Raw genomic sequence first — 26,213 nt, forward strand, 5'->3', positions numbered from 1 at the left:
ATATTTGGGTTTTAGCCGGGGAAAATAGGCGCAAAAGTGTGAAAAAAAAAATGGAATTTGCCAGATGAAGATCGAACGACGACATTACGAATATGCTTAACGTAATAACTATTGCTCCATGTTTTTATTTTTAGCCTCGAAGCAAACATGTCTTTATAGTTTAAGCATTAACGTCAAAGGAAAACAATAAATTGTGAGCTGAACGTTTGGGGTTCGATTCTCATTAGTGGCCACGAGCCATTTTTTTTTTTTCAACTTTGTAAATACTTACTATATATTGGTTCCAATATAAAATAAATAAATACGAAATTTGCAATAACCAAAAGATCATATATAACTGTATTTTATGACCGGGCAATGACGGGCGGCCTACTAGTATATATATATATTGTTGCTCGGTCGTACAATACGTTTAAACATGATATTTTAATTTCTACAGATTGCGTATGTATTATTATAGAATCAATCTTCTATTTAATATTTTATAATACGAGGAATAATTTGCCCTGTGGATTAATTTGCCAATTTTTATAATAATAATAATAATAATAATAATAATAATAATAATAATAATAATAATAATATCGTTCATCGAATTCCGTCTGTGTTTGTTTACAATATCACGTCAGCTGATAGTTGGGCCTGACTATGAATGCTATGGAAAAGTAACTTCTGATTAATGTTTAGTTTTAAAACATGCAAACGAAGAAATGATTTGCGGCGATTTTAAATGGTTCCTTTCTTTACTGTAAATTGAACACATTAATAAGAAAAAAAAAATGGTGAGCTATAGCCGGGATAATTCAATATGTAGTCAAATGCTCTACAAATGAGCTATATCTCCAGATGGTAATAATTCTTTTTTTTTTTTTTAAGGAGAAACAATTGCTAAGACTTTATTATCTCTCTTACCGATGTCACGTATAATTTTTTTTTTCATTTTTTATCGATAAGAAAAAAAAAAAACTATAGTATTGGGTCTTTTTAAATTTTCGATACTTATCGGATGAAGTTCTGTCCAAACATATCTAAGAACACTGCCAGACGCATAAATTACCTTTATGTGAAATTTGCAATAAATAAGCTCACCCGTTTCAATGAGGAAGTTTGTTGGTTGGTTGTTTTTGTTTTACGGCATATCAACCCTTTTCCAGGTTATTTAAGGCCGAATCCAGTTATTTTGAAGACAATTTTTTTTAATAGAATATATATTTTTTTTCAAGTCGGTTTCTATTTAAGTTAGTTGGGACTCTAACAGGTACTACTACTCCGGGTCAGAATGGACCTGGGAGCAATGGCAATTGAGGGGTGGCTCCACACTCCCCAAAACCCGCAAGCTGGGGCCTCACCACTGGATATAGTTTAAGGTCATATCCAGGACCCCTATGAGGAACTCTCTCTCTCTCTCTTTCTCTCTCTCTCTCTCTCTCACACACACACACACACACACACACACACACACACACACACACACACACACACAAAGTAACTTTCATACAATAGTAGATATTCTAATCGACCGCTTGACTTTATTTATCTTGTCGCTCTCATTTTTCTTCCTTTCATTTTGGACGTGTTTTTCCTTTTTTCCATACAACTTTTCGTCTTTCTCTCTTTTTTCTTTTTTTCTTTCTTTTTTTTTCTCTTTCTTTTCTTTTTATCTTTAAAGAATTGCCGAAAACAAAAATGCAAAAAAAACAAAACAAAAAAAAAAAACAGTAAAGTTTTTCTTTGATGATTTTCTTTGAACAAAGATGAAAGACAATCGCTACAACATTTTCTTTTGCTGCAACCAATCAAATGATTGTGCACTTCGGCAAATAAATTTAACTCGGGCAAAATTCGAATGGAGTTTTAATTTTGCTTCTAGATGCAGTCCTCTACTCAGACAAACGCCTAACACATGCGAAGAATGTGTGTAAACATGCTTGAGACAGCTGCGTGTTTAGGGGGTTGCATAGTTGCAATGAATTCAGACAACAGACTTGCAATGCGATATATATTTAACTAAAACAACCAAAAAATAGAACTGGGATATATGTCTGGCTAGGGGTTTAACAACCCAGAATTTAATTTCTCTACTCGGATTCATGCTAAGAGATAAATGTATTGGGACGAGAAGTCCTCAGTCCGGGAGAGCAGTTGCAGATAAAGAATTAAAACACATCAGCTATGATCATATCTTTTACTGGATATGCTTGTTACATGCAGGGTGTCATACCTCCCCTTCTGACTCACCCTCTTTCTTTATACACATACCTGAGCTATGATACAGCGAAAGAGGACCGTATGCTCCCTATCTTGAGCTAAGCATATCGGGGAACGGAAATAACAAACTGCCGCTAACGTATAAAACAATGCTCTTTGTGTAAACAAATAGATCTTCGGTGTTTGGACAGTTTTTTTTAAAACATTGTAACTTCAACATACAACCGTGAAAGTATCGAAGGAGGCGTAGATGTCCATGTTGAAGCAGGAACTCAACATTGACTTCCACATCTCCAACAATACTTTCACGGTTGTATGTTCAAATTACAATGTTTTAAACACTGCCCAAACGCCCAAGCTCTATTTGAGCAGAATCACCCTTAACATGCCGGGTTAACCATATCGATAAAAGTGTACATTGCTACTGCCTCCGCCAAGGGTGATTCTGCTCGACCAGTGAAAAGCAGCGCTCGTGTTCCTCTGGGACGATATGACAGCTGAACACTGTGGGACTGTTACTACAAAAAAAGACCCAAACAAAAGAGTGACGAAATGGTTTTCAATGTGAAGACGTATTTGTTCAATCTATATCGACCCATTGCAAAACCAGAGAGGATGAGTGGACCTCTGCTGTTCAAAGTCGGCTCGAATATTTTTTTTTTTTTAATTTTTTTATTACATTTTCACCCCAAACAAGGCACATTGCCATTTTGGTGTAGGGGGCTACTATCAGGGGAAAATTCTACTGGGGTACTATGTAGGGATTATGGCAGCGAGATGTTGGTTCACGTTGCACTTGAACTTATGCATGTCAGTACAGTTGGGGAAGCAGTGACCTGGAATGGAATTCCAAAGCCTAGCAGTTCTGGGGAAGAAACTACTGGAGTAGAAAGATCTTTTACATCTAGGGATCTCTATAGTGTGGGGGTTGGATTTTGCAGCTTGTCGGGTCTGTCGAGGGTGTTCACGTCGTGGAGGCACAAGTGCTTGCAGTTCTTCAGAGCATTCACCATTATGATACTTGTAGAACAGGCAGAGGGATGCAACGTTTCGACGATGGGACAGAGGCTGAAGCTTAGATGCCAGTTTAGGGCCTATCAGATTTGCGACTCTCTTTTGAACCCTGTCAAGGAGCGAGAGACTAGTAGCCGATGCACCAGTCCAAATATGACAGCAATACTCCATACATGGGCGAATGGTGACCTTATAGAGATACAGGATACTTTCGGGTGTTAGAAGTTTTCTAGCACGGTAGAGAGAGCCCACCTTCCTCGCAGCGGCCCTGGCAATGCCCTCGATGTAATTGTTCCAACTCATGTTTCCTGTGAACGTTAAGCCAAGGAGCTTGAGAGACGTACTCTCAGATAAAGAGTCGTTGGCCATTGCTATAGGTGGTAGAGAAGGTTTCTTGTAATTATTGAATGAAACCAGTTTTGTCTTGGCGGCATTGAACGTGACCATCCATTTTTGTCCCCATTCCACTACTGATTGGAGGTCATCCTCTAGTGTTTCTGCCATTACTTTAGATATATGTTCATTTGTTTTCGTGGTGATCTTTACACAACAGGCTTTGTTTACCATCATAAATTTCCGTACAATGCGGAATATTCCAAGATAATTTAATCTACCAAACGACGAAAAAGTGGAAGACCAAATGACAGTGATCAGGATGAGGTATTCAAGAGTATTTGTTAGTTCTTGGAGGAAAATAATGCAAATGTATGTATTTAACGTAACAGGGACATGAATGGTTCAATCATGCGCACATGTTAGAAATATTTAGAAAGAGACGATTTTATGTGACTCCCCATCAGATTCGGTGGTTCTTAAGGTAGATGTCCTCGATATGACCTTAAACTATATCCGGTGTTGATGCCCCAGCTTGCGAGCTTTGGGAGTGTGGAGCCAGCTTTTATTTGCTATTGCTCCCAGGTCCACTCTGACCCGGAGTGGTAGTACCTTTAAGGGTCCCAACTATAGTTAAATAGAAACCGACTTGAAAAAAAATATATTCTATTAAATTTTTTTCTTCGAAATCACTGGATTCGGCATTAAATAATCTGAAAAGGGTTGATATGCCGTAAAACAAAAACAACCAACCAATCTTAAGGTAGAAAAATTAATATTTTGTTCTAAATTTCAGATATTAAGACAGTACCAAAATGATTCTTATTCGAATTGGAATCTGAAAGTTTTAGCGAGACATACAAACACACACAAACACAGACGACTGAAATTTATATAATACTAGCGGAGGTGCCCGGCGTTGCCCGGGTGTTTGTAGGTGTAAAAGAAAAAAGTTTTGGAAGGGAGGTAGGCTCGAACCCGAAGCCTTGAGGCTAAGGCGGGAAAAAAGTGTAGCACGTTACCGCGACGCTAATCGGGAAGAGAAGAGAGTATGGATGAAATTGCATGTTTAAAATCAGGTGGTTAAACGAACGTCAACGTCTGGTTATATGGGTCAAACATCACGCCATAGGGAAATGAAATCATAGCGCGAATTTTGTAACATAAAAATCGCTCAAACAAAAGATATACACGACCGCGTTGCCTAAATCGGAGATATTATAATCTAGCGAGTATATAAAAAGTCGTAAGAATGAGTGACCCCCGCCGAATGCTCCACCAGAAAAAAGCCTTTGGCGGACATACAAAAAAATGCACAAACATGCAAACACACACACACACATACACATTTTCGCTTTTATATTATAGACTAGCGGGAGTGCCCGGCGTTGCCCGGGTATTTAGGTGGTGTAGTAAAGACCCCAGGGGGAGTTGAAACAACAGTAACGGGGGTACTCGGGTGTGTGTGGGTGGTGTAGTAAGGAACCCGAAAAAAGTGGTAATAGCGGGGAGGGGGGGTCAAAACAATAACAGTCAGAGGTGCTAAAAAGTGGTAGTAGGCAGGGAGGCAGATATACAGGCAAGCTCGAACCCGTAACGTGATGGAGGAAAAAAACATGACGTCTTCGCCGATGTCTTCATCGCACGACAGGAAGTCAAGTGCGTTGAAATTAAGCGAAGTTTATCCAACGATGATGATGACTTGTCGGCGAAAAAAGCGACCCCTCCTTGTACAAAACTGCCCAGTTTAGGGTGAATGAATAGATGTTTTTGGCCAATTTTTCGGTATTTATCGTCCGAATGGTCGAGCTTCAAAATAGTACCGATCTCGTCAGGATCCGTCGCCTCTGTTGAAAGGTTTGTGACACATACAAACACACACACATTTTGCTTTATATATATATATATAGATATAGATATAGATTAGCGGGCGTATCCGGCGTTTCCCAGGTCTGGAAAAGTTTTATGGTAAGGGTAATGATCGACAGAGCCCTAAAAAATGTTTAAAAAAAAAAAACCAATCTTCTAAAAAGAATTTAAATAGCAGCGAAAAAAAAGTAGTAAGCATGTCTCTAACCTGTAACGGTAAGAGGAAAAAGAAGTAAAAAAAAAAACGAACTGTATAGTCGCTGCGCCCACCGTGACATACGAAGTCACCGCCGTTCAAATTAAGCTTAATTATTGTAAGGCGTATGATGACTGCAAAAATCTTGATGAAAAAAGTGTCCCATCCTTATCAAAAACGGCCCAGTTGACGGTGAAAGAATTAATATTTTGGCCAATTTTGGATATTTGTCATCCGAAAGACTGAGCTTACAAACGATTCCAATTTTCTCAGTGCTGGTTGTGTGTGTCAAAAGCTTTAGCGAGACATAACATCATACAAACATACACACTAACAGACGCTTGAGATTTTCCCGGTCGTAAAATACGCTTAAATATATTTTCATTTGTCCAGATTTCGTATATATTATTACAGAACCGTGACTTCAAAAGTAAAATAAAACGTATTTGGGTGCCCTCAGCTACAATCAACACTAAAAACAAAACAGTAACATTCAAAGTTGGTGACGTTACCACTGTACCAACGTGACACGCGTATGAACTTAATGAAAATAAAATAAGATAGATATACAAAATGTATAACGAGTTTTATCCATTTTGACCCCTTTTTGACCCTTTAAAAGTCCATAAAAGAATGGTCCATAAAAATCCAATCATTTGAAACCCACAGCGCCGCTCTGCGACCTTAGTTTCGGAGGAGAGAGAGTTTGAAAATATATACAGGCAGACATATTACTTTTCATGCTCGCTTTTTTCTATTGTATTCGATGACTTTTCCAGGCTTTTGGTAAATTCACTTTTTCTTTGTTTAATTTCAGTCTTATTTTTTTGCCTCCATAAACATAACATACACATATTTAATTACAATGTACAACACTCGTCTACTTTCAAAGAAGTTCCCCAATTATCTCCCTTTCATTCTTTCGTCTATCTGTTTCACTTCGCGAGAGCGATGAATTGGTAGCAACAGTAGTCGCTGAAGCGACGTAGTTGCTATGGAAACCAATTATAAAAACATCGCTCACCTGCTTTTGAACACCAGTAAATTCATTATAACTTTTGTTTTACCAAACGAGAATTGAAATTTTTTCACAATAGAGCTGAGAAGGTGATCTATAAACTATAATAATTATTTAAAACTTGGTCGAAAAATGAGTGAGCGGATCTAGATTTAAATGACTAAAACTGCCACTTAACCATATATTTAAGCACTAAAGCACTATCGTGTTTATGACCACAAAAGTACATTAAAAAATTTAAAAAAACACCGAATGAAAACAACTCTAGCGAACAAATTCTGGGAACTCAAAGAAAGTGGACGTTCGAATGGAAAATAGTAAGACAAGCAAACACATATAGAGACCTAGACGATCCATATAGATTATGTCTTCATGAAAAATTTGCTATCCTATAATTTAAAGAACCCCAACATCTATTAAACTGTAGGAGAGAAATAGCGAACAACTGTGTTCACAGGATAAGCTTTATTCTAGGATAGCGATACAAAAAAAAAACTTTAAAATTAGCAATAACAATATAAAATAAATAAATAAATAAATAAAATAAATATACATATACATACATTATCACACACACACACACATACATATATATATATATATATATATATATATATATATAAACTAACATAAAATAAAAAAAAACAAAGCAAGGGGTAAACGGGAGGTGAGCTGGACCTTTTTCCTGTAAGTGTCTGCTCATTGACTGATTAGGAAAGGTGCAGTGGAAACTAAAAAGCTGATTGGCTAACTAAAACCTCAAGAGAATATGCGTTTATAAAAACGCGAGACAACTACAAAATCCTCGCATAAGCCTGATGAATCCTAGCCTGGATGAAACGCTATATAATCTGTGTAGCTTAATTGCCATATATAGTGTATAACTTACTATATATATATATCAGTTATTTGTTACATATTTGTTTTTCCCCAACTTTTGCCTACTATTATATATATATATATATATATATATATATATATATATATATTTATATAAAGTTAGGTATGTGTATATGTTTGTATACTTTCGATGGACAGTGGCTCTCATCGGTTATGCCTAATGATTTCTAATAATTGTTCCTCCTCTTTTTTTTCTTTATTTTTAAATTACATTCACTTTTACAAAAGTTTATTTTCACAATTAATTATTTTTCTGGTACAAACCTTTCGTATCCTTTTGCATTTGTCATATTTAAAGATCAAATATTGTTAATTTTACGGTTGGGTGAAATTGTAATCAATAATCGTTTAAACCTTCTGAAACGACCCCAACGTCTGGTTGATAGCAAAAGAAATGTTTCAGTACCAGCTGACCTGGTCGGCGAGTGCACTGAACCAGCCCCTGGCTGAGCGAGAAGATAAGCTTAGGTTCCTTCTATTTATTCATCTATTGTGAAGAATTCTCGAACATTTCTTCATTTTTTTTACAAAGAAGTCACCATTAATCAAGGACCAAGGGCAACTCGAAGCTAAGGGTTAAAGAGTGTACAGTCAGTAGTCAATGGGGCGATATGGTAATCGTTAGTCTTGTAAATTTGGTAAATTGGATTACTCAAGAGGAAGGCTAATCAAGAACTTGTTTACGTTGGACTTGAAGACGGCTAGAGTTGTAGTTAGATGGTAAGCAGGAAAACGGAAGAGAGTTCCACATGTGTTAAGTTCTAAGAAAGAAGCCTTGTTTATGGAATCTGCGCTTAGGGTTAGGCACAAATAAAGAGTGGCGGAAAATATTTATAGTTTTCAGCTAGACGAGTGTTTTTCATGAATGTTTGGTGAGGGGGGACCATAGATTGGAGCTCAGACGAGCACGTGTCATGAAAATAACAATAAAACAGAGAGAGCCTCGAAACGTTTCTTCTGTGAGAATGAGGTTGCAGAGAAGAGAAAAGCGCATTTCCTGCTAGGCTAGGAAGTCTATTTTGAACTCTGTCAAGGCAGGATAAAATATTTTTAGCAGCTCCTGCCCAGATGTTGCAGCAATACTCCATCCTTGGACGTACCTGGTTCTTATATAGTTAGAGAATTGCATCAGCAGGTAGATATCTACTGGATCGATAGAAGTATCCCACCATTTTTCCAGCGACCTTGGCAACGAATTTGATGCACGTGTTCCATTTTAGATAAGGAGTAAAGGCCAAGCCCAGAAACTTGTCAAAACATGGAGCCCACATTCATTTTTTTTTTTACCAGAACACTAACATTTGGTCATGTGATAATCCAGTTAGCACTAAATATACGCTATATTTGCTTAAATCATATTTCTGTTTTCGTGGACCAAAAGAATAGTTTACTCTTTATTTCTCCTCTAAATGATAAACTAATTTTATATTTGTTTAAAACCTTTTAAAAATTATTTTCATCCCAGATAAGGCATAGTTCCATTTTGACGTAAGGAACTACTATTCGAAAACAAATCCACAGGGATACTATGTAAAGGAGTTCAGCAGCAAGATGTGTTATCATATTACTCTTGAACTTCTGCTGGCCACTATAGTCAGGAAAGCAGGGATCCGGGAGATAATTCCAAAAATCTATCAGTCCGACAGAAGAAGCTATTATAGTAGAAGGTTTTCCAGTATTTAGGAATTCATATAACGAAAGGGTGGGCTTTTGCTGCTTGTAGGTTTAGTCAAAAGTATTTATGTCGAGGAAGAACAAGTGCCCCGAGTTCGTTAGAGCATAATGCATTAAAATATTTGTAAAACAGAAACAGAGATGCGCCATTTTGACGACGGGACAGAGGTTGAAGTTTGGTCGATAGTGTGATATATATATATATATATATATATATATATATATATATATATATATATATATATATATATATATATATATATATATATATATATATATATATATATATTACGACAAAATCATGTTGACACACCGGTTCTCGCCAGATCACCGAAGTTAAGTAACGTTGAGCCTGGCTAGTACCAGATGGGTGACCATTTGAGAATTCTAAGCGCTGTATCTGCTCTCCGCTCATCTCGGCATTGTTTCCAGTCATCGTACTCCTTCACTTAACACTGGTATGCAACAATGTTGACTCAGGAGAAACGTGGTTGGGGACTGCGCAACTCCTGCCACACAAATTTACCGCGCAGGCACCCTTACAGTGGGTATCCATAGTTTGTCAAGACTGAAGGAAGCCACTATATATATATATATATATATATATATATATATATATATATAATGAAATAGGTATATGCGGCATAATTCACGTTGACAAACTGGTTCCTTTTAGATCACCGAAGTTAAGCAACGTTAAGCCTAGTCAGTACTAGAAATGGTGACTATTTGGGAAGTCCACGTGTTGTATGTGGTTTCCGCCTATCTCAATATTGTTTCCAGTCGTCTAGCATTTCTTGTCAGTGGACTCAAGCAGTGCGGATTCAGGAGGTGCCGTTGGGGTTGCACAAGCCTTGCCCCACAATTACTCGCGCAGTTACCCTTACAGGGGGGTAGCCATTGTCTCTTGAGACTGAATGGAGGCATCGATATAATGAGTTTCTTCGTTTCTTCTAGTGTTTCATTATGTTCCTGTCGCTGTGTGTATAACTGTTTAGTTTAGGAGTGAATCCAATAATAGAAATATATAATCATATACACATAATTAAAATTAATAATGATCGGTTAATTAGTTTAGCAGTGAATCCAATACGTAGAAATATATAAACATGTACACACAATTAAAATTAATAATGATCGGTTAATTAGTTTAGGAGTGAATCCAATACATACAAATATATGAACATATACACATCCTTAAAATTAACAATGATCGGTTAATTAGTTTACACATATCGATACAGTTTCAACAGTACATATAACATTTTATCAAGAAACATTTCCTTAATAACAAAGCGATGGAACATCTTTCTTGGGAATTACATATTGCCAAACAGGAAAACATTACCTTCATTCGTTCGGGGATCTTGGTTGACGAACCGGCCAAAGCTGAAATGAACATTCCTTCCAAAGAAATGACTAGAAGTCTCCGGTTATATATTTCTAGACAGCTTTTATTCCAAATGTTTTCCTGTTGGAACATTGCATGTGTGTTGAATTCTGCTTTTCTCCTGCATACAGACTATACTGGCCCTATCTCCAACGTTTCAATTCTCTCAGTCCGTCTCTCTCCAACTCTCTCTTTTCTGTCTAACTGACCAATGACTATTTCTGTATATATCTGTATTATTTGCTCTTTTTAACATGTGACTTTAGAATCACGTTTTTGACTTGTTATCTTTAAAACCTTTTTGTCCGCATTCCTAGTTCTTTTGATCTATTTTTTTTACTAACCCATTCCAAATCCTGAACCCATAACATATTTGCCTTTGTTCATACCGACAAACAATAATGTTCTTTTATCTCACATTTTAACTTTTAATAATAATAGTCGATTTTCCTAAATCAACTATTAGCAAGGCAACCTGATATCGCCCCGGCATATTCTAACATTTATTCGATGCTTCCTGTGCTCTCTCTGTTTAATGACCGTTATTTTTGAAGCAACCAAAGAAGTTTCCTTAGTCAACACATAGAATCAATGTGCCGTGCAAACTGATTGGTCAGTGCCTAACCAAATCGCTTAGCAAGAATATAGATTTGCGAGAGAAAATAACTTGTTATTTTATTCATTACTGCTACATGTACCTATCTCCTGCTAAACTCAGTGGAATATAATTTTTCCTATCTCTTGGCGATAAGATTGTGAAAGGTACTCTTGACATTCTGGACCCCACGTAAGTTCTCTTACTAACGAAAGTTGCTCTTTGCAACTGCTGAGTCAATGTTGTTGATGTAATATATTTGCCCTCAATTCGTAATTTGAAGCAATCAAAACAACAAAAAACAAAACAAAAATAGATTGCTTTAGTCAAGACTTATGCTCTTTTCGACTTCCGGTTACTATTCTGTCGACGGAACGACAATGATAATGAAAGATATGGTCCCATTTGATTAATGATTTTCTCCTTTCAGATAACGTGAAAGCCCCTAGCCTCTTTCTCTTATGTTAATAATGACTTTCTTGTCCGCTTGACCATGACCAAATGCAGTCAGTTGGACAGCAGAAACCGGAAGTGAAAGGGAACAAACAATCTTGACTATCGCCAAATAGATTGTAAATATAATAAGTGATTTTCAAATTTTTTGCCATGAGGATTAATAATTTGTATTATTTGGACTATTCTCATCTTAAATGTTATCATTGCAACGTTTCGGCCAATGTGCGGTAGACATGCCCCAGCTTCCGACCTTCTTTAGGCATGTCTTGTCGAACTCCGGAATCTTTCTCTTGAACTCGGGAATCTTTCTGCCGAGTTCGGAAATCTTTTTGTTGAGTTCGAGAATCTTTCTGTGAAACTTGGGAATCTTTCTGCCGAACTCGGGAATCTTTCTATGAAACTCGGGAATCTTTCTGCCGATTTCGGAAATCTTTTTGTTGAGTTCGAGAATCTTTCTGTGAAACTTGGGAATCTTTCTGCCGAACTCGGGACGCTTTCTATGAAACTCGGGAATTTTTCTGACAAGTTATGAAACCTTTCTGCTGAACCCTAGAATCTTTCTGTCGAACTCCGGAATCTTTCTGTGAAAAACGGGAATCTTTCTGCCGAACTCGCTAATCTTTTTAACAAACTCGGGAACCTTTCTACCGAACTCGGGTGTCTTTATATCGAACTCGGACATCTTTTTGTTGAGTTCCGGAACCCTCGTCACTTTTAAGTGCATCGTAACAACAGACCCACATAATAAGTTTGTATTATTCGGAAGATTCAAACTACTATTCTTATTTGAGTGTTATTTTCACAACGTTTCGGCCGATGTAATCCTCAGGCCACTTCAGCTATGTCTTGTCGAACTAGAAAATTTTTATGTTGAACTCTGGAATTCGCACGAAATTTGGAACCGAACCGTTTGTTTAATCTAAAGTGGTAGTATGCGCCTGTTCTGTCCATCATGACGAGATACAAGCCATAAATAAATTGTGATTGTATTCTTAATATCGCCTACAATAAGGATTGAACCTTGAACCCGTAGAAGAGTGTCACTTAGGAGTTAATTCTATCTAGTACATTATCTCTTACGCCACGGCTCCTTTTAAATAACGGGGTCTGTTAAAATTTTCGTACGGATTTGCGAGTACAACAAAAAGATCCCCGAATTAAACAAGAAGGTCGGAGGTCACATCGGCCGAAACGTGAAAATAACATTCAAGATTAGAAAAGTAATCCGAGTAATCCGAGTAATCCGAGTAATATGAATCATAACCCCCCCCAAAAAAAAACAAAAAACAAAAAAAAGTTATTTTTCCAAAGGAGGATGGGGGTCCAAAATGTGTGTGGGTGGGGTATTGGTGCCGTGGGTCACTCACCTTTGGTACAAAGAGAAGGCACAAGGTGATGGTGGTGCAGAAGATGATGAAAAGTCCAATAATGATGAAGGCGGACGTCGGCTGGTCCTTGATGATGATGGATACAGCCGCCCCGCAGGTGCACATGATCACAACGTTGTATACGCTCATCCCAATGTATTTCGAGTCGTTCAGAGCCGGAATGCTCACGTGACGCGTCTCCCACGCCAAAAAACAACCAATCACCTGAAAAGGCAACAGATTACAAGCATGGTTAGCTTTAAACTAAAATACAACAAAATAGTTATTTTATTTCTGCTGTGCATAAAACGATGACGTCACACTTATATTTATTTATCGCGTATAGACAAATAAAATTATATAGAAATCAGTTCGTTACAATTTTTCAGAAAGTTTTATAAAAATCCAAGGCATCATATTTTTTTTTTTAATAAGCACAAAGGTGTCAATTTTCCATTTTAACCTGAAAGGCAGTCCCAGGGGTGGGGCAACTGGAGTTTTCCCGGAAAATTCGTTTTGTTACTTTTTTTTACTCATATCATGTTTAATGTTTGTGCAAAATTTCCAAAAATTCCAAGGCGTAGTTATCAAGAAAAGTGCAGACAGATGAACGGACAAACGGACAAGGGTGAATTGTCAGGTCCACCCCCTTTTTGTCGGGGGGGGGGGAATAAAAAAATCAATTTAATTTTTATATGTTTGTTCGTTTTTTTTTTTCCTTTTTTTAAACCGTAAAATTTGAAATTGAGATTGTATATTTTATTGTTTAAAATTTATTTTGTTTAACTTTAATTGCGTCTGGCTTATGTATTTCCTCGATTTGCACGGATGACATTTTCAGCATCTGTTAGTATAGTCTAATATTAATCGTTGATAGTCTTTAGACGGACGTCTTCATTGATTGAGGACAGAAAATATTAAGTCGAGTATAAGAACAAATACTACGCGTTGCTCCTGAGACAAACATTATTGCAGCTGGTCTGTGAAGAGTGTTTAAGCTATCAAAATCAAGAGGCGGGGCCAGATCAGCAAAGGTACCCTCCTCCTGCAGGACAACGCCCCGGTCCACAACTCGCATGTCGCCAGATCAGAAGCACGGGCATGTGGTTATGAAATCCTCCCCCATCCTCCCTACTCTCCTGACCTTGCACTCTCTGACTTTCACCTCTTCCCAGCCATGAAGTTGTTTTTGAAAGGAAAGCGTTTCCCAGATGATGCAGCCTTGATTTCTGAAGTCACATCGTGGTTGGATGACCAACCTGGGGTGTTCTACAAAAACGGTCCCCAGAGCTGCATCAAACGATGAGAAAAATGCATAACTCTGGATGGTTCCTATGTACAGAAAAACTAATAACTGTTGCAAGTTTCGTTGCCCTACTTCTATGATAAGTGGGCCAGGGGCATTACTTATTGCAACGTCGTAACGTCGCCATCTCCCCTAATGGGTATATACATGCGACTGGGGACCGCTTGTGAATTTCATACTCCTATGAAACTTCCTCCTTCGGAAGAGGCCGGTTAAATCCTCAATAGGGTTGATGCTGACTACACGCATATATATATATATATATATATATATATATATATATATATATATATATATATATATATATATATATATATTAGAACTGTATTGATAGTCCATTTTTTATCAAAAATTTCTTTATGGCAAGGTAAACGATTTTATAGTCATTTAATGTATAAAGCATGTGTGGATACGTGTTTCTGATGCAGTTCTTAAATACACACACACACAAACACACACACACACACATATATATATATATATATATATATATATATATATATATATATATATATATATATATATATATATATATATATATTGGGAGAGCAAGTAGCTACAGACTTACCAATAAAAGTCCTTTGTATGCGTATATAAGACCCATCCAGATGGTCATATTCTCGCTGGCACACGATTCAACAATAGGCACAATTTCTGAGTCGCCTTCAATCTAAAAACAAAGAAGAGAAACGAATAATAATTTTTAGTTGTTTTTAAAACTTTTTATATTCTTAAGGATTTTTTAAAATTGTTTCTAAACTAGATTCTTACTATTAATCAATATGTGAACTCTTTCGCCTGAAAAAGACTCGTTTGCAAATTTAGCCTTCATTGGTTTCCATTTCTAGAAGAGTTCTTAGCATGGGCAGATAATCATGAAATTTATGGAAAACTTTCGAAAGTTTTCTGGAAAATTAAAACAAATGTATAATAACACAATAAAGCATTAATTACCGAAATATTTATTGAATTAAATAATTTTTTACTAAATTTATTTTTTCATAAATTTTGTTTTGGAACAGACAGTTTTCGTAATAATTTATATTTTCGAAATAAAAACAAACAATTTCCAGATAAATTACAATTTTAGATTTTTTTTTTAAACAGTCTCTAGAGAGAGAGAACATGTGATTTTTTTTTTCATGTGAAAAAATAAATTTTTTGTAATAAATTAAAACAGTTTAGATAGGATTTAAATCCATTTCCAAAGAAATGAAACTACTCGAAAATGAAAAAACAAAACAAAAAAACAAAAAAACAAAAAAAAAACAATCTAAAATACAGAAATGCTATAAAATATCTGTATTTTACCGAAGTCGAAGTTATTGCTTTCAAAAAGATTTCATACTTTTTCGTATGAACAATTATATTGATAGTACACACATGAAACTCTAGTCACCCTCGAAGTAATCTCCTCCGGCTGCAGTGCACTTGTTTTACAGTTCCAACTACTTGTGGAAGGCCCATGGGAGTCGTCGTGTGTCAATAACCCTCGTCACAGCCTTTTTCATTTCCTCAATTGACTCATGACGTCATCCTCTAAAGTTTTCTTTGAGTTTAGAGTTTTCAGCTGACGATCTCCGCTTTCTATTTACAAAATTTTAGTTATGGTTTTCTCATTTCATCCTTATGTAGTTAAATTCTCTTTTATAATTGTAGACTCTTGAGAAATCGGCTTATGCAAGTGCTAAGTTTATTTCTATTGAGCAATTTTAGTTAAGGCGTTTTTATTTTTCAAAAGGTTCTTTAGAATATATATATATATATATATATATATATATATATATAAAAGCTTCTTTAGAAGATATATATATATATATATATATATATATATATATATATATATATATATATATATATATATATATATATGCAAAAGCTTCTTTAGAAGATTATATATATATATTAGTGTTAGGACGATTAACCGGAATCGGAAAAAGTTAATACCTATTTTCCGGTACCAAAACGATTCTTTTAATTGTCTTTTTTTATTTGATTTTGTTTAAACCAAAATTTTCCATTGCTCATAATAATGATAAAATAATGAATATTTATTGATTTTTAAATAACCAGTATAGCTAAAATCGATAGATCATCTTCCACAAGTGTATTTTGACGTTTAAAAATCTATCTGCAGATTTTACATGTGTTTTTACGAAAATCGAGGAAAATAACAATCTTAAACTTAAATAATTAATGATTTATAAAGAATCAGAATCGGTAAATCTATCGGAATCGGAAATTTAGCAGTTACTCCTTATCAAGACCCGGAGGCCACTCGAGAATAAGGGTTAATGAGTGTACAGTAGTCGATGGGACAATATCATAGTAATCGTTAGTAGTGGAAATTTTGTAAATTGGATTACTTAAGGGAAAGGCTCATCAAGAATTTGTTTACGTTGGACTTGAAGACGACCAAATTGTAGTCAGCTGGAAAGCAGGCAAACAGAAGAGAATTCGACAGGCGTACAGTTCTATTTGTATCTTGAAAAATAAATGAATATACGAAGTTAAAAAAACAAAACAAAAGCTAATAAAACGTTCTTTCGTTTGTCCTCTTTTGTTTATGCGTTAAACCAATACAATAACCGGTTCCCTGCATTGATATAGCCATCTTATAGTCCTCCATATCTATTAACCAGCAATGTTTCAAACAAATTACACTTCTCTATTATATATATATATATATATATATATATATATATATATATTTATAGTAATTTATAAAATATATATGGCGATTAAGCTACACTGAATATTCTGCGTTTCATCCAACTATAGGATTCGCCAGGCTTATGCGCGAATTCTGTCGTTGCTTCTTATTTTTATATATGTTGAGGATTTCTAGTCGGCCAATCAGCTTTCTAGTATCCACCGCGCCCCTTCCTACCAGCCAATGGGCATGCATTTTATCAAACAAAGGATCTGTTTTAGAACTAGGTTAGTGGTTTTAGGTAGTCGTTCTCCTTTTTTTTATACATATAAATATACCTATGTGCACAAACAATGCACATACATATACATATATACACATGTATATATATATATATATATATATACATATATATACATATACGTATGTGATCGTTTATGTATATTCATGTTTATTTAATTTATTTATTTGTTTTTTTTTCTTTTTTTTTTCCTATTGTTATTGTTAGTTTTAAAGCTATTTTGTATCGCTATCCTAGAGTAAGTTTTATTTTGTGAACACAGTTGTTTGCTATTTCCCCCCTACAGTTTAATAGATTTTGAGGTTCTTTAAAGTACAGGATAGAAAATTTTTCATGGAGGCATAATTTACATGGGTCGTCTAAATGTCTGCATGTGGTAGCTTGTCTCATTATTTTCCATTCGACTACCGGCGAATGTCCGCTTTCTTTGAGTTCCCAGTATTTATTCGCTAGTGTTGTTTTTATACGGTGTTTTTTTATTTTTGAATGTGCTTTTGTGGTCATAGTATCGGGTTTTGAAATCTAAGGAAGTCATACCTATGTAATATTTCTTGTTATTCGGGTTTTCTTTCGCAAATATTGTTGCTTGATAAACTACGCTTTTTGTTAGACATTTATTTTGGACTGGGCAAAGTGTGCGGTGTCTACAATTGCATTTATCTTATTCGTTATTAGTATTTTTATTTATGGTATGGTTGTTCTTGTCCGGGGTTGGTTTGTTATTATTATTATTATTATTATTATTATTATTATTATTATTATTATTATTATTATCATTATTATTATTATTATTTCTGCTAGTGTTGGTTTTATTTCTGTCATGGTGTCTACTTTTTTATTGTTTATTTTATTGTTGTTTACATTGTTTTCATTTAGTATTTTGTTATTATGTGCCTTAATTATCATCTCTAAATTTTCGCAACAACTGTAAGATAACTTCAAGGTATTTTTATTGAAGATTTTGTGTAAGGGGTTGGTTGCGGGAAAGTGTTTTTCAATAAGTTCTAGAAATTTCTTGCCAAGTTTTGTTTTTAACATTTGATTGTATGGGGCCGTATACCAAATTATACTTCTTTTTCTTCTGTTTTTAATTTTATTATAGTTGTTAAAAAAAATTATTTTGGTTATTAATTACATTGAGCTTCTTAAATAAAGATCGGTATATATTATAAGAAAATATATTTCCACATATATATATATATATATATATATATATATATATATATATATATACTAGTGTCTGTATGTATTTAATAATTATTATAGTAAAAAAAATAATTATGACAGCCCCTTTAAGAAATTTGTTTCTTATCGTTGAGCACTTTCAGTTGAATTAAAGTCGGTCAACTCAGCTCTTATGCATAGATCATCGTATAACGATTAGATCACTCTCTAACTGACGTAAATGAACATTTAAAATTAAAATGTTTAAATTCGACGTTATTTCACGCGGTTAATGGTACCCGAATGGATTAGGTCTTCGCTAAATCGATCCAGAGATGTCTCGTGATGCGGGGTTCGAATCGTTCGACGGGTATTAATCGTGACACCCTGCACTGAAGATTCCCGAAAGGATGAAACACTAGTGTCTGTAGGTATTTAATAATTATTATAGTAAAAAAATAATTATATATATATTTAAAGGAGATTAGAACAATAGTCTAAAGAGCAGAGTGTATTTTAATGTAATAGTGAAATTAATAGTTTAATTAAAATACAGGAAAGAAAAAGTGCTCGTTGTAATTTAGATATATAATAAGCTCGATAGGTAAATATCCTAGAGCTAATTTAATATTTAGTAATGTGATTGATAATTTAAAAATTAAATTAAAATTCGTTTCATAAGAAGGAACAACAACAAAATCAATTATTTGTACGATCGTTTCGGAAAACAGTGTTTTTATTGTGATAGACATCAAGTTACGGAAAATAATTATTGCATATAGTTTTTTAATAAACAAGGTTTCCTCGTCAGCAAATATTGTGAAGGGTTTTTATTAAATGTAAAAGACACCATAAATAAACTTAGTATATATATATATATATATATATATATATATATATATATATATATATATATATATATATATATATATATATAGAGAGAGAGAGAGAGAGAGAGGACTCCTGCAGTCTTTGACAGACTACGGATACCCACGCAGGGGTGCCTGCGCATGAAATCTTTTTGTGGCAGGAGGTGTACACTCTCTAACCACACCTCTCCTGAGTCGACATTGTTAAATACCAGAGGCAAGTGATATGTATGTACAGGACGACCGGAAACAAATGCCGGGATATGAAGAGAGCACGTACAGCGCCCATCTCGTACTAACCGAACTCAACGTTGCTTAACTCGGGTTATCTGACGAGAATCGGAGTGTCAACGCGAGTATGCCGTGTGTATATACAGTATATAAATATATATATATATATATATATATATATATATATATATATATATATATATATATACTAGCAGGGGTGCCCGGCGTTGCTCGGGTGTTTGGAGGTGTATGCTGTGCAAAAAAAGCAAAAAAAAAAAAATGGTTAATTTTTTAAAACTTTCACCCCTATTATGACCCCTTAAAATTTATAGTTTCGGGCTCAAATCACTTTATTAAGTTAGATCCAGGTTCAAGGAACCTATATCTAAAATTTCAAGTGTCTAGACCCAAAATTGTCGGAAGAGTTTGGTAGAGCTCTTAAAGGTCAAATCGTTGAAATTTGACCCCTTAACAGCCAAATTTCTGGCTGACACCCGTCACATCGATTTTCCCAAATCTCAGTACCCGGTATTTCAAATTTCGAGTCTATAGACTAAAAATTGACAGAGTTATTGCGTAGGTAAATGTACACAGACAGACAGACAGACACACACACAGACAGACAGACACGTTCACTTTTATAGATATATAGATATATATAACAATTATTTAAGCTTTTGTACTTTTGTTTTTTTCCTAGTTTTCTAGTCAGTAAAATAGATTTGCTATGCAACTTACTGCCACGGGCACTCCATTTTCTCATTAACTGTCGAATGCAATTAACGAACAATTACAAATTGTTTGCTACAAGTGTCGAAAATCTCGACGGAATTCATGTTTCTCATTCACATTGATCTATATGAACTGTGGTCGTTAGAAAACCTAGAGATTATAGCTTGTAAACTTTACTACTTTTTTTTTACTTAGGAGTCGCCAATTATCAAGGCCTTAAGGCTACTCAAAGATAAGTGTTAATAAATATACGGTGGTGGTAGAGTAATCACTGGAGGCGTAAATTGATTATTCTTGGGGACGGATTACAGGAACTTGTTTACATTAGGTTTGAAGGCTATCATGTTGTATTCAACCGGGAAGCATGCTAGCGGAACAGTGTTCCAAAGACGGGTGGTTGTGGGAAAGAAGCTTTGTTCATTAAATCTGCGTTTTAGGCACAGATAGACAGTGGAGAAAATCATATATAATGGTTGTAGCTAGCTGAGTGTTTTTTTGTAAACGGGGGGGCATAGATTGGAATTCAGTCGAGCACTTGCTATGAAAATAGCAATAGAGCAGAGATAGGCTCGCGATGTCTTTTCTGTGGGAAAGAGGTTGCAGGGAATAGAAAAGGGCATCACTTACTAGGTTTTAAAGCCGGGTTTGAACTCTATAAAGACATGATAGGGCGTGCCGAGAAGCTCCTGCCAAGATGTGGCAGCCGTACTCTATTTGTCAACTTCTGTGAGTGTGTTATAATATTTGTCTTTGAAAAACATCGTAGAAGTTTTTTTTCTAGTTTACAAATAAATTTACATTTGTAAAATCTCACGCTTTTCTACATATAACAGAGCTGGGCCAGCAGCATCCATGTGCAAATAACCAAGCCGGCTGAGCGATAGCGGTATCAGAAATTTCGTGAAAATAGTGAATAATTCCACCCCATCTTTCCAAGCTTATAACTCCTCGAAAAATGTAATTAAATCCCTAATTTTTTTTTTCAATTAAAGGAGCAAGGACCAAGGTTTCATTTTTAAAAAAAACCCAAAAACAATGTGTTTTTTAAAAAAAAAAAAGGTTTTAAACTTCGGACTTTACAGGTAAATTTCTAAAAAACGGGTTTTTTTTTTGTTTTAAATTTGAATATATTATTTATTGACCTTTTCTCTTCAATTTGTGATATATAAAACTATTCAACATAAATTAATTATTTACTTTTTAAGAGAAACTTGAAAATGGGGGGGGGGGCGTGAATTAAAAAAAAACGCTTGTCTAAAATATTATATTCGGTTTATTGGAAAAAACATAAAATTTCACATTGACCCTGAAAATATCGTAAAAATAGAATTAATAGAAAAATTTTGATAGATTTTTAAAGTTTAAAAATTGAAAAATATTGAGTTCGGAAAATTCATTACTGTTTTAAAAAAAATATATTTCTATTACTTTCAAAACAACTTTAATAGTTTATTTTGGAAGTATAATCCATAAAGAAAATAAATGACCCACTTTTAACAGAGAAATTACGAGATTTTATATTTTATTCGCAGTTTCGTGTTAGGGGTGTCAAAAATTCCTACAAAAATTCTGATACCGCTAGCTGAGCGATGTGCATGGATAAAAAAGAACCCACGTGTTCAGAGTAGCGAGTATTCGAGACGTGTTTCAGACGTAGGGGATTCGAGACGTATACGAGACACCAGAGGATAAAAAAAAAAAAAGACGTAAAAATGGGTGCGCCCGAGATAGCAATAACGAGGCACTTAAGCTTTTATTTTCTGTTAATAATAACTAGGGCTACGGCAACAGCATGTTCTTTTCATTGTTTTGACTCTCGAGTATATATCCGACACAGTTTTTTTTTTTACAAGGGTGTCACTACTTATCAAGGCCCAGAGGCCACTCGAGGATAAGGGTTAATAGGTATACATTAGTCATTGTGATTTTAGCATAGTAAACAGTGGGAATTTTGAAACTTGGATTACTTAGGGGGACGATTCAGTTAGAACTTGTTCACATTGGACTTTTTCTTTTTTTTTTCATAGGTATCAACTCATTATCAAGGCCAAGAGGCCACTCAAGGATAAGGGTTAAAGAGTGTACAGTAGAAATTGGACAATATAATAATCATTAGTAATGAAAATTTGTTAAATTTGATAACTTATATGGAACGGCTCATCAAGAACTTATTTACGTTAGACTTGAAGACAACCATATTGTAGTCAGCCGGAAAGCAGGAAAACGGAAGACAATTCCACAGGCGTGCAGTTCTAATAAAAAAGCTTTGTTCATGGAATCTACGTTTAGGTTTAGGCACAGATAAAGAGTGGGGGGAATTATTGATAGTGTTTACAGCTAGACGAGTGTTTCTTGTGAAAGTTTTGCGAGGGGGGACCAAAGATTGAAGCTCAGTCGAACACTTTCCATGAAAATAACGATACATCAGAGACAAACTCGCAACATCTCTTCTGTGAGATAAAGGTTGCTAGGAAGAGAAAAGGACGTCTCCTACGAGGCTACGAAGTCTATTTTGAACTCTATCAAGGCAGGCTAAGTCCTTTCTAGCAGCTCCTGCCCAGATGTGGCAACAGTATTCCATCCTTGGACGTACCTGGCTCTTATATAGATAGAGAATTGCATCAGCAGTGAGATATCTACTGGATCGATAGAAATATCCCACCATTTTTCCAGCGGCCTTGGCAACAGATTTGATGTACGTGTTCCATTTAAGATCAGGAGTAATGGTCAAGCCAAGAAGCTTGTCAAAACTTGAGGCCTCCTGAAGACGAGAGCCATTCATTTCAATTGATGCCAGATGTGGATCAGAATGTTGATGATGTAAAGAGAGAAGCTTGGTTTTAGATGCATTAAAAGTAACCAGCCACTCCTTTCCCCATTGTACTACATGCTCAAGATCAGAGGAGAGAGAATTGGAGAGAACTTGGTCGTTTACTGTCTTAGATGTGCTACCATAAATGGTAGTGTCGTCAGCATAAATGTCTACAAATAATGTAAGGATGTGATTTGGAAGATCATTAATGTAGATCAGGAAAAGAGTTGGGCCCAGGATGGATCCCTGAGGGACACCGGCATTAATACTGTGGGCTTCTGATTTTTGCCCATCAACTACTACTCTTATGAACCTATCAGAAAGAAATGATTTAATAATTGAGAAGACATTTCCAGCTATACCATAGCTAGAGATCTTATGAAGTAAACCTTTATGCCATACCCTATCAAAGGCCTTAGATATGTCAAGAGCAATTGCCCTAGAAAGGTTGCCTCCGTCGAGAGATTTGCTAATCCTATGAGATATAACTGTAAGCACATCTGCTGTAGATCTAGCAGAACGGAAACTATATTGAGTGTCACTAAGAAGGTTATTTTTAAATACAGGGCAAATCAATCGAGAACCACATCACTCTGTATAAAAACATATAAGATATTAACTGATATAAACTCGAGAGACAAAATAATGAAAAGAATATTTTCTTGTCATAGCCCTAATAATAATAATAGTAGTAGTAGTAGTAGTAGTAATAATAATAATAATAATAATAATAATAATAATAATACTAATAATACTACTACTACTACTACTACTACTACTAATAATAATAATAATACTACTACTACATCATAGGTTTCTACGTTTTTTCTTTCTTTTTTTTACAACCTTTCTGGGTTCTCCGCTTGCCTTTCCTACTAGTTGTTAGACACAACTTGCCTTCGGGCCAAGATCAAAGTGTAGTATCTGTTCCGGCAGATGCTGCACTTAAGATGATTTGTACCAGTCAATGGAGGGGAAACCCTCTATACTGGGACAATTATTATTTTTGGTAACCAGAGTGCCCCCTTTTTGCCTACTTTTAGGGGAGCTGGTTTTTACCTCACATTAAAAACGGCCTTGTGCCTAATTTGCTCAGTGGGGGAGCAAATAAACACCATCTGTTCCGGCAGATGCTGCAAGCAAAGACAAGCTATGACTAGCAAAGACCATATGTGGGGGTAACCCCACATATCTGAACTTGGTCAAGGTAGGGATCACCCTACGACCACAGTTACTATCCAGCTCCCATTTCCCACCTCTCGGGAGCAGGATCCCCCTTTCCCTCCTCCCTCCCTCTCTCTCCACATTAAAAAACGGCCTTGTGCCTTATTTGCTCAGTGGGGAAGCAAATAAATAAAATCTGTTCTTCAGATGCGGCACTTCCATTTCTCGTTCTCTTTCGTTGGAGGAGAAATCCTTCACGACTGAGACAATTTTTATTTTTGTACCTTTTCTCCACGTTAAAAAAACGACCCTGGTGTCTAACTCTGTCCCGTGGGGAGGCATTGTAAATAGGTACTAGTTGTTAGACACAAATATAAAAAAAAAACAGTTCAGCTAACTTTAGTTTTTTATGTTCATGTATTTGCGCAATCGAAAATGTTATTTGCGATGTTGGCTAGTTTATATCATTGCCGTTCTTTACGTTGTATCGTATTAATCCATTTAATTCCCATTTATACAATCTTGTCAGTGTAATATCTGTGTACAGTGTAGTATCTGTTCTGATGCTACATTTCATTTTTTTTTCTATCCTCGGTCAGTATGGGAGAAATCCTTCATGAGTGAGACAGTTTGTTTTTGTTTTTTTTAAATTTTTGTTTCTATCCAGAGTGCCCCTTTTGGGGAAGCTGGATTTTCCCCACATTAAAAACCGACCTTTCTACTAGTCGTTAGAAATAGATTTAGAGAATAGTTAACTTTAGTTGTTTATGTTTATGAGTTTACACAATCGAAGGTGTTCTGTTTCTATCATTGTCGTTCTTTACGTGGTGCTATTAATCTATTTCATCTATTACCAGTTATACAATAATGCCAGTGTAGTATCTGTTGCTACATTCCATTTTTTCTGTTCTCGATCAGTACGAGAGAAATCCTTCATGGAAGAGACACTTAAAAAAAATTTTTTTCCTATCAAGAGTGCCCCCCCCCCTTGAATTTTCCCCACATTAAAAACAGACCTTGTGTCTAACTCTGCCGTCGTGGGGAGGTAAAATAAATAGATCCAATCTTGTCAGAACTGTTTGTATAACAGATACGCCGACGCTGGGTCAGCAGCAGTAGCAGTCATATGCAAATGACCAAGCCGGCTGTGCGATGTGTATAGATAAAAAAAGGACACACGTGTTCAGAGTAGCGAGTATTCTGAGACGTGTCCGAGACAGGAGAGGACAAAAATAGACGTGTTACACAGGTGGCCCGAGAGCGACAGGGAAAAGACGTGTCCTAAACATGGCCGGACAAAGAGAGCACCGCGTGTTCAACACGGCAGAGTCTACATTGGAGTACGAGACGACCTTTAGAACAAGAGACAAGGCGTTTTTCTAGAAGTATTTTGTCGGCTGTTTCAATTGAATAAAAAAAAAAATTAATCGAATTCTTTCCTTGTATTTTTCTCCTTTGCGACTGTCTGCATACAACGTGTGGGTCCCGAGTGTTTACATATAACGACTACGTTATATAGTAACCACCCCCTATTTTTTTTTAATTTAAAGGGTCGTAATCATGTGCACTTAATTGAGTTATCTTCCTTGATTTTCTTTTTATCTACATTATATTTCTCTGTCTGTCTCTTGTTCTGTCTGTTCATTCCAGTTTTTCTGGGAAACTACTAGTCCGATTTGGATAAAATCTTGTATAGACCTTTGTTATCATAAGATACAGCAAATTAATTATTACGGTATCCATTCACTAATATAGATTAGTCACCACTTTACCACATTTACTCTCGATGTATTCTCAGTAACTACTGGATCGACCTGGTTGAAATTTTGCATTGACTTTTGTTAAGATAAGGTGCCACGAACTGAGTATTATAATTCCGTTCAAAGTTAGGAGTTAATAGTAATTAATAGACATTAATATTTAAGTTTCACTTTTTCTTGGAAACTACTGGGATGATCTAG

General features: G+C 35.5%; 1 protein-coding gene across 1 annotated transcript in view; it reads right to left on the bottom strand.

The window, feature by feature from the left end:
• The window catches only part of LOC145266352 (gamma-aminobutyric acid type B receptor subunit 2-like), a 1,041,657-nt gene that overhangs the window by 323,837 nt on the left and 691,607 nt on the right, over positions 1–26,213 (bottom strand). Inside the window, exons 13-14 of the mRNA XM_080121967.1 lie at positions 14,895–14,996; positions 13,021–13,245 (exon numbers count right to left, since the gene is read on the bottom strand). Of these exons, the coding sequence (XP_079978093.1) occupies positions 13,021–13,245; positions 14,895–14,996 (327 nt within the window). The remainder of the gene's footprint in view (positions 1–13,020; positions 13,246–14,894; positions 14,997–26,213) is intronic.

This window comes from Euprymna scolopes, chromosome 41, assembly GCF_053919585.1.
Source record: "Euprymna scolopes isolate OS-2025 chromosome 41, ASM5391958v1, whole genome shotgun sequence".
In the NCBI taxonomy this organism is placed as follows: Eukaryota; Metazoa; Mollusca; class Cephalopoda; order Sepiida; family Sepiolidae; genus Euprymna; species Euprymna scolopes.